The sequence below is a fragment of the Diceros bicornis genome, chromosome 11 (assembly GCF_020826845.1).
Source record: "Diceros bicornis minor isolate mBicDic1 chromosome 11, mDicBic1.mat.cur, whole genome shotgun sequence".
In the NCBI taxonomy this organism is placed as follows: domain Eukaryota; kingdom Metazoa; phylum Chordata; class Mammalia; order Perissodactyla; family Rhinocerotidae; genus Diceros; species Diceros bicornis.
Genome location: NC_080750.1, coordinates 41,933,887 through 41,943,629, shown reverse-complemented (window position 1 = coordinate 41,943,629; position 9,743 = coordinate 41,933,887). Strand labels below are relative to the sequence as shown.

At 45.2% G+C, this 9,743-nt stretch overlaps 1 protein-coding gene across 1 annotated transcript; it reads left to right on the top strand.

Moving 5' to 3' along the window:
• The first annotated feature begins 463 nt into the window (after window positions 1-463).
• On the top strand, window positions 464-8,883 carry SFRP2 (secreted frizzled related protein 2). Its single transcript, XM_058550237.1, has 3 exons — window positions 464-1,198; window positions 3,557-3,637; window positions 7,714-8,883. Exons 1-3 carry the CDS (start codon window positions 700-702, stop codon window positions 8,016-8,018), a joined length of 885 nt encoding a protein of 294 aa, XP_058406220.1. The 5' UTR covers window positions 464-699; the 3' UTR covers window positions 8,019-8,883.
• The last annotated feature ends 860 nt before the right edge of the window (window positions 8,884-9,743 follow it).

Below are 9,743 nucleotides of genomic sequence, written 5' to 3'. Positions count from 1 at the left end.
AAGCAGTTCCGCCGCGCAGCCCCCGGGCCGGAGCAGAAACTTCAGGCTGGGGTCAAACTAACTCTGGCCCCGACCTCGCGGGGGGCGGAGCGCGTTCCCGCCAGTACCCATCGCGTCCCCGCGCCCCTGGCTCCCGCAGCCCGCGCCCCGCACGCTCACTGTTGGGGCACAGCTGCCAGGCTTGTCTGTTTGCTTGCTCTTTAAAGTAATCCTAGAGCGCGCGCTCAGCAGCATCTGAAGCGGAGGTGGGGGCGGGGGGGGGCAGGCGAGGGGGCTGCAGCCTGAATTCCCCTCCAGGGAGCGCGTGAGGGGCAGTCTCAACGGAAAACCAGACCAAGAGAGTAGTGACCGAGGCTCCTCGGATTACTCCCCATTGGCTCCTCCCTTGCTCCCCCCACCTCCAGATTTGCATAAAAAAGGCCAAGAAAACTCTGGCAGGGCCCCAGCAGAGGCTCACTCAGCTCCCCCGGGTAGGAGTCCCCCGGAGCTGCGCGCGGGCTTGCAGCGCGAAGCAGAGCGGAGAGCGCCTCACCCGCGCAGTCCTCCCCGCGCCCGGCGTCTCGGCGCTCCCGCCGCCCGCTTTCCAAGCCCCCGAGCTGCGCCGAGCGTAGCCAGCGGGCCCAGGACGAGCTCCGGCCCCGGCCGCCTCGCGCTTCCTCGGCTCCGCTCCCTCCGCCCCCCGGGGGTCGCGCGCCCACGATGCCGCAGAGCCCTGGCTCGCTGCTGCTGCTCGTCATCGCCTCGCACTGCTGCTTGGGCTCGGCGCGCGGGCTCTTCTTCGGCCAGCCCGACTTCTCCTACAAGCGCAGCAACTGCAAGCCCATCCCGGCCAACCTGCAGCTGTGCCACGGCATAGAGTACCAGAACATGCGGCTGCCCAACCTGCTGGGCCACGAGACCATGAAGGAGGTGTTGGAGCAGGCGGGCGCCTGGATCCCGCTGGTCATGAAGCAGTGCCACCCGGACACCAAAAAGTTCCTGTGCTCGCTCTTTGCCCCCGTCTGCCTCGATGACCTGGACGAAACCATCCAGCCGTGCCACTCGCTCTGCGTGCAGGTGAAAGACCGCTGCGCTCCCGTCATGTCCGCCTTCGGCTTCCCCTGGCCCGACATGCTCGAGTGCGACCGTTTCCCCCAGGACAACGACCTCTGCATCCCTCTCGCTAGCAGCGACCACCTCCTGCCGGCCACCGAGGAAGGTAAGCCTTCCCCCTTATCCTCCCCCCCGACCCCCCCCCCCCAGCTCCGCTAAGGCTTTCCGTGCGGGATCCCGCGGCCCTCGCCCCACATCCCGATCCGTCCCCGCCGGGGGTGCCAGGCGCTCTCCTTGCCCTGGTGTGTCATCTTGACAAATTTGAGACAACCCCCCCCACACACACACACCCAAGTCTCTCATTCGCTTCCCGAGTTATACCAGTTGCTATTTCTTAGGGACAGGTTTTTAAAAAGAAAGGAAAGAAAACGAAGAACTGAAAGGCATCTTTTCCTTATAGATGTACAATTATTTTTTAAAATGCTAGCACAGGAGCCACTATTGTGAGAGCGTTGGAAGAAGTCCTGTGTGGAGGAGCTGGTGGTGAGCACCCTGGCCAGAGGCTCCTCGCTCAGCCCCATGCAGCACGTTCTTCCCACTGGGCAGGATTCTAGACACAGGAACATTCCCGTACAGGCAGGAGAGCCAAAATGCACAAATAGTCTTTTAAGGTATTTTGTTCATTGCCAATTCAGGTTTTGGAAATAATAGCAGGACTGGCTCGGATCGTGTTGAAAATTGAGCATTGGCTGTAACTGCTCAGGTGTCTAAGAAAGAGGGCATAAAGGGAATCTCCAGGAATTATTTTTCTATCACTAATCAGCTTTTATCTTTGGAGTGGTTTTAATTAACTGGAGAAAATCATGCAAAAGAAAGTTTCCCAAGTTTTTAGAAAACTGAGGGGGAGTTCCTGTTCAAAAACCATCAAAGCAATGAAAACCTCATGGGCTCTTGATATTCTTCCTGCAAGGAAAACATACAATGTGTCTGAGCTGATTCAGGTCCCCCAGGGATGGAAAGGGGGCATCCTGATTCCTCTCAGGGCTCCAACAGTATCTCCCTTTCAACCTCTAATTGTTTTCCTACAGCCATCATTAGTTAAAGAAAATGTAAAGTTGCTTAGCAATCTTTCCTGGCAGGCACCCTGAGTTTGCAATCATCTTATTGGTTAGATTTCTAATTTATTGCAAATGTTTGGCATATTTCAAACATTTGTCCAACATATACCACAGACCAACCAACACAGGTTAGTAACATTTTATATACATTCCTAGAGCTCCTAATTGGAAATGTTTCATTTTGTTTTAGTGAGGGGAGTTAAGGGCAGTTTTATGTGTGTTCTTTTGTTTTTTTTTTCCCACTATCAGCTCCAACATCATATACACTGCATTTCTCCAAAAAATCATTTCCCCCTTCAAAATAAAAGTTTATGTTCTTCAAAATCTGCTCTGTTCTTTTTCTAATTTGATAAATAACTCTTCTATCATGAGTCACATAAAGTTTTTTCTGTGAAAATTCAATTTCATATTAATGAAAATCTAATTTTGCCTAAATTTAAAGATTGCATTAGCACATTTATAAATAGGAGAAAAGGAATATGTTTTCTTTTTTCCTGTTCCCAAGAAATCAGACTTCTTTAGAAGAGCCTTTAGTAGGCTCTCTGATGATTGTGCTAGTGCACATTCCTAGGTCTGATCAGACCCCAGAGACAGTTTGCTCCAACTTTGATTAGCTTCAGGAAGAGCTTTGGGATTTTTTGGTTGGTTGGTTGGATCGTTGGGTTTTTTGTTTGTTTTTGAGAGTTTGAAATGGGCAAAGAGGGACAAGAATCTGCACCAGGGACAGAGATAACAACGAAATAAATGCTGCTTAACTCAAGCACACACTTGGCAGAAAGCACGAGGTGATACAGGACCAATTAGAGCAGGCTGTTGCAGTTAGCGAGGTGTGTTTCCAAGGTGGAAAGAACCCATATGTGATCCTCACAACGCTAGCCACCTCTCCCTGTCCAGACTTGAAAATAGCTTGAAATGACTCCGATGCTGAAGAGACCAGGCTGCACTGGTGTCCTGCAGCTGAGAAAGACAATCTTTTGGCCATAGTTTGTGGTTACTAGTTTTCTAAAATCCCTCCAGGGTCTTCTGGTGCTTTCTCCTCAGAGAGGCTTGGGGAACAACTTTCTCAGAGACTGAGTTTGTCCCAGGGGTGGGAGGAGGAGCTAAAAAGCCACAACTTGTTCCAGTTAACTGTAGCCACACCTGCACACTCGGCCCACAATGCTCTTTGGGATTCATCATTTATTAAACACAGCATATGGGCATTTTTGCCCATCAAAAAATGGGAGGCACGGGAGATCTTCTTAGGAATGAGTGATCCTCATAAAGGATCTTCCTCCAAAAAGGAGGCAGAGCTGGGGTCTTACAGGACAATGGCTACTGTTGCCTGGATAAGCCCCTGTGAGTTGTTTACAAAAGCCATCTGCTGTTCCCATTTAAGCAAACTTACTAATTTTTCACGTTTCTAGCTCCAAAGGTATGTGAAGCCTGCAAAAATAAAAACGAGGATGACAACGACATAATGGAAACTCTTTGTAAAAATGATTTTGGTAAGTAATGCACCACCACCAACAAAAGATTTCACATTCAAAAGTTTTGTTTGCCAGTAAAACTTAAAGGTACAAATCATTACGATGTTACTCGATAGCGGTTGGGTAAAATACCATCCCAGCTCATCTTTCCTAAATCATCTAACTTGCTCTATCCTCATTTCCTCCCTATGTGACTATCTTGTATTGACTCCTATCTTTTCAGGTGAGATTCATGGTTCTGTTAAGCAATAATCAAATAATGAGAATTATTCAAGTTATGAATTTTCAATCGCACATTTTTCATTTCACTTTGGCTTTTTCTCACCAACAATCCTGGGCCATGTTCTCTTTCAGTCACTTGACATGTGCACTAGGGATGGAAACATGTAAATATTAGCCCCAGCAAAACAGATTCAAGGCATTACGTTGGCCAAAAATAAAAATTTACTCCAGCACCAAACAGAAATATTTTTACTTTATTCATAACCCATAATGCTTTGTTCCTCTGTGTTCCACCATTAGTGAATATATCCAAGATAGTGGTCAATAATTTGGGAGGGAGAGGTTCCTTAAATTTAAAAAGAAGAAAAAATAAAACTCAGGAATTTACTTTGGCACGATACATGAAAAGTGCCACAATGACGTGGTACCTGAGGACAATAAAGAATGTGTGTGATATGTTACCCAAGTTCCATAGAGTGTAAGTCACTACCCTTAAGAGAGTGTTGTAAGAGGAAGGAGGGTTGAGACTGTCCACACAGAGCCCCATCGGCACCTTATCCGCCATCCTCAGGCCTCCCGAGTGAGGGGAGAAGCCCAGCTAGACACAGGATTCAGAGTTGGGAGTGGCCAAGAACTTCACCCGGACCCCTGAGACATTCTTGTTTTCTTCCCATTCCAAGAGCAGGCACCTTTTGGTGTGTTTGAGAGGTTGATACCCTTTAAAAGTATTTATTCAGGCAGAAGGTTGAACTTACTGGTAAACAGATATGGTCCCTGTTCATACAGTGTTTGAAAATGAAAATCTAATTTCACCCAAATTTTAACAGTTAGGTTAAATAGATCTGTATTAACATTTCTACATCCTCAACAAAGTCCTTGAGACTGAAAGAAATCACTCCAGCTCCCACTGTTGAGGAAGGCCCTCCCGCTCTCTCCTTACCATTTACCATCCCAGAAATCTCAGACCTGGTCAGGTCCCTAAAACTCTGGAAACAATCCAGTCACTGCTCCTTACAATCCAGGTCTCTTCCAGGGAGCGTCCTGGGTCTAACCTTAGCTGGTCCTGGAACAACCACAGGTGCCAAGGAAGGGAAAAAGAAAGGAGGCAACTCTAAGTCCTAACCAAGGCTTCTCCTCAGCAAGAGCCGCAGATGGGCTGACAGGGTTTCATATGTCTATATTCAAATATACACAACTCTCAAAGTAGTAGAGGGCCAGGCATGTTGGCAGCAGCAATCCCAAATCTCCAGAGCCAGACCAAAACACAGTTCTTAGCTTCCATGCTACAAGATTTGATTAAGGGCAAAATAGAAAAATATAATCTTAATAAAATTTATATAAAAATGTATATAAAATATCATTTTCTTCTGGCAGCTTATGGCCTTGGCACTAGATTTAATACAGATCTCTCTCCTGACTGCCATGAAAAAGTTGGTTATATCTTGGGGCTACAAAACGGTTGAAATTAGGGCACACACGCACACAGACACGCACAGACAAATATTACTACTCGCTTTGTGACTTACCTTACAGAAGACCCCCTTCCTGAGGATGCTCTATCATGATCTGGACCAAAACAACGGGTGTGTGTGTGAGTGTGTGTTCTAATGTTCTCTCTCCTTAGAGAAGAAAGCCTTTCAAAACAACGTGGAAGCAATTACATTTAAGGCATCACATACAGATACCTCACAGGCTTTGTTTTCTATTTCCCCACATTCATTTTGTCCCAAAAGGGATAATGAACCTGAACTGTAGGAAGTGCAGTATTCCATGTTGCCTCTGTACTTTGGGGAAGTAATAGAAGGGTAGAAGGAACAAGGGTAGAAATCTGATTTTTTTTAACTTGAATCATCCACGAAAGCATCACACTCTTTCCCCACTGTGCTTCTGAAGTACAGGGAAAATGTAGAACACCTCCTTATGTCAATGGTGAAAGCATTGGTGAAGAAAGACTGGCCCAGAACTGCCTGCCTGTGTATACAATCTATTGTTGGCTCAGACACTATCATCACCTCTGCCTCCTACCACATCCTCCATCCCCATTCACATCTTCCAGGGCAGTAAAAGTTATTTGGGGGCTTTGGTTCCCTATATTTGGTCTCAGCTGACAATCCAGGGAGGAAATGCCTGATGTTTTCCCATGGTAAGCGTTTGCAAAGTTGGTTATTTTATAGCTAGAGCAAGATGAGTAATAAATCTTCCCCCTGGTTAAAAGTGATTATTTTTCTGATGTTTTGAGCTCAAGAATGTTTACTTTGACCAGGTGAAATCTCACACATGCTCTACCTGTGCTATAGACAAGGCTTCCAGGTAACATATAATCATTTCTCCCACCATTTATCTTCCCCACCCCCACACCTTATGCAGAGGCCACAGGAACATGTGACATTTCCACATGACTTATTCCATGACTTAAGTCTCATAAACCCTGAGAAGTCAGTACTATGGTTTAGATGCATATCAAACAAAATCTTGGTTGGCCAAGTCATAGCATCCTTGACTTACCTGGTTGAGCTTCGGTTATTTCCTGGTTGACTGGAAAAGCCATGCTTAGTCAAATTCTCTTTCTGAGACAGAAGGAAAGAAAGAGAGAATGAGAGAGAGAGAGACAAATTCCCAAAGCAGCTATACACACAGAAAAAACTCTTCCTCTATTATTAATTTAAACAATGCATTTAAGTCCATCAAAGTCAAGAAGTCACACTTGCACATCATCCATACGGAACAATTGTCAATGTCACCAAGGGTCTTGGGACACATTACAGTTGGGCATGTTAATGCTCCAACCAGGACAGAAAATTTGACATTGCTGTAAGAGACCACAGTGATGTTACAGGAGGAGGTTTGGGGACCGCAGTTCTGAGAACTAGACTCAGCCAGGACACAGCCTAAATGGGTGACCTCGTGTAAGTCACTAAACTTCTCTGGATTTCAGATTCTTCATGTACCAACGAGAGATTTCAACTGGATGATCCTTTCTAACCTTAAAATTCTATCCTTTCCCTGCCTTCATGGAGTCTTGAAATTTAATTCCAGCATGTATGTTTGTAGGGCTTTCTTTCCCAAAGCATACTGTTCATGACTATAAAATGTGTCTTTTATGGTAAACCACTTACTTTTGGTCTTAGCATTCTAATGAGTCTACATATCCATTTTGGAAACAGTACATATATAATCTGTAAACGCCTTGGCCTTAGACAGGCAAATGATAGCATATGAGGATGAGGTCTTCAGGAAAACACTTTTACAGCTAAACATGTTGTACTCTTAAAAAGAGTCTTGGATATTTTTCTCCTAGTTACTTTACAAATCAAATGCAGCTGTAAGATCAATTCTCCCTCCCTGTAGTCTGTTCTGTAGAAAACAATGATTGTGTGATATAATTTCCTTACAGGTTTGTCCAAAAACCTCTCCGACGTAATAAATTGAGTTTAAAGTTTACAACCACAGAAGGATCATGTTTCACCTAAGAGTCAGGCATCTCTTTTCATGCTGAAATTTCCAATAAGGGAAGTCATTTGTTGAGGAGAGCACAAACCACATACAACCTATGTACAAACACAAGAACGCAAAGGTGAGGAAGAAAAGTTAATTGAGCCCCACAAAGAGAGTTCTGAAAGGATGGCTGATTTGAAACAAAGTGCCTGGCAAATCCTTGGAGGCTTTAGAAATGGAGCTACCTGCTGCCCTCAGCTCCCAACCCCCCACCTGCAGCCCCTGACAGTCTCATTAGCTCTAGGAAACTCTTCTTCTCTCCCCCAGGCCAAGTCACACAAATACACAGTGGAATGGGGTGAGGAAAGCTCCCAATCTATACTCTCTCCCCTCATTATAACTGGTGTGATTCTTTCTGCCCCCTCTTGTCTTCATAGCACTGAAAATAAAAGTGAAGGAGATAACCTATATCAACAGAGACACCAAAATCATCCTGGAGACCAAGAGCAAGACCATTTACAAGCTAAACGGGGTATCGGAAAGGGATCTGAAGAAATCAGTGCTGTGGCTCAAAGACAGCTTGCAGTGCACCTGTGAGGAGATGAACGACATCAACGCCCCCTATCTGGTCATGGGACAGAAAGTGGGTGGGGAGCTGGTGATCACCTCGGTGAAGCGGTGGCAGAAGGGGCAGAGAGAGTTCAAACGCATCTCCCGCAGCATCCGCAAGCTGCAGTGCTAGTTCCGGCGCCCGGGTGGCCCCGACAGGCCAGCTCCACGGCTCAGCTGACCATTTCCGCTCCGGGACCTCAGCGCTCTCTCCCAAGCACAGTCCCCCAGCCTGGAGCAGCTTCCCCTGCCTTTTGCACGTTTGCACCCCCAGCATTTCCTGAGTTATAAGGCCGTAGGAGTCCTCAGGAATGGATAGCTGTTTTCACATAAAAGAAAAACCCACCCAAATCTTGTAGAAATGTTCAAACTAATAAAATCATGACTATTTTTATGAAGTTTTAAAATAGCTCACTTTAAAACTAGTTTTGAATAGGTGCAACTGTGACTTGGGTCTGATTTTTTTTTTTTTCCTGTTTGGTTTGGGTCAACTGGTTTTCACTTTTCGCTGAGGTTGCCACAACGTGCAAATAACTTAACTTCATTTTTCTACGTGGCCCAAACTGTTTTGAGTCACAAACTTGGTTGAGATAAAGCTGGCTGTTATCTCAACATCTCTCAGCTCCAGCCTGAGACTCAGCGCCTAAGTCTTAGAACAATTCTCTTGTCATTTTACACCCTCGTTGGGAACTTACAACTGTAGCATTTATTGCATTTCCAGGTAGAGTACTTCCATTTATTAAAAGCACATTAACCATCATAGCATGATTCTTCGAATAAAGGGCAAAACAGACAAATTTTATAATTGACCTGAGTACTTTAAGCTTTGTTTAAAACATTTTTTACTTAATTTTGCAAATTAAACCATTGTAGCTTACCTGTAATATACATAGTAGTTGACCTTAAAAAGTTGTAAAAATATTGCTTTAACCAACACTGTAAATATTTCAGATAAACATTATATTCTTGTATATAAACTTTACATCCTGTTTTACCTACTCCTTGTCTTCTGTCTTGTCTTCTTAGTGGAAGGAGTTGGGAAGGGAGCTGTACAAGAGTGTCACTTCCTTTCTCCTGAGGCCCAGCCCTACTGCAGTTTGCAATGTCTGTTTCTTAAGTGACTCAGAAAGTGTCTCCCCACTACACCACCTGGCTCCTGCCTTGTATATCACATGTCATATGGATTTTACCACTGTGGACCCCGCAGGGAAGCAGAGATCTGCAGGCCTCTGCAAAGGATCTTTCTGCTTTTGGCCCTTCTCAGGAGTTCCATGGCAGCTATGTGGCAACATGACTCTAAAGCTAAGGTTCATGAGCTTTACAGTTGTGCTTTTCATTTCCAGATATTTTTATAATGAAAAAGAATAACCACTGCAAAAATGTTAGTTCCTACCATTTAAACTCTAACCCTCAGATAAAGAGAGCCATGATTTGAAGAGTGTCCACTGGAAGGCAGGGGGTAGGGAGGGGATGGTGAAAAAACATCATTAAGATGAGAAGAAGACAGACAGACATCCATAAAACGTCCATCCAAAGGCTTCATTATTTCACTTGGGAGCCTCCAGATAAATTCCATTAAACACATGAGGAAACGAAGGCTCAGAGGCGTTACACAGCATGGCTCATAAGAGGCAGAACCAGAGCTGAAACTCAGGCCTTTCAGATTATGAATTCTGTCTTCTGTTCAACCTGGGAGTGGATTATAGAAACATGGTGGCACTCATCTATTCAACAAATATTTATTGGGCATCTGCTACACGCCTGGCCCTGTTCTAGGAGCTTGGGAAACATACATACATTAGTCCTTATTCCTATGGGGCTTACACGAGGAAGTGAAAGAAAATAAATAACCACAATT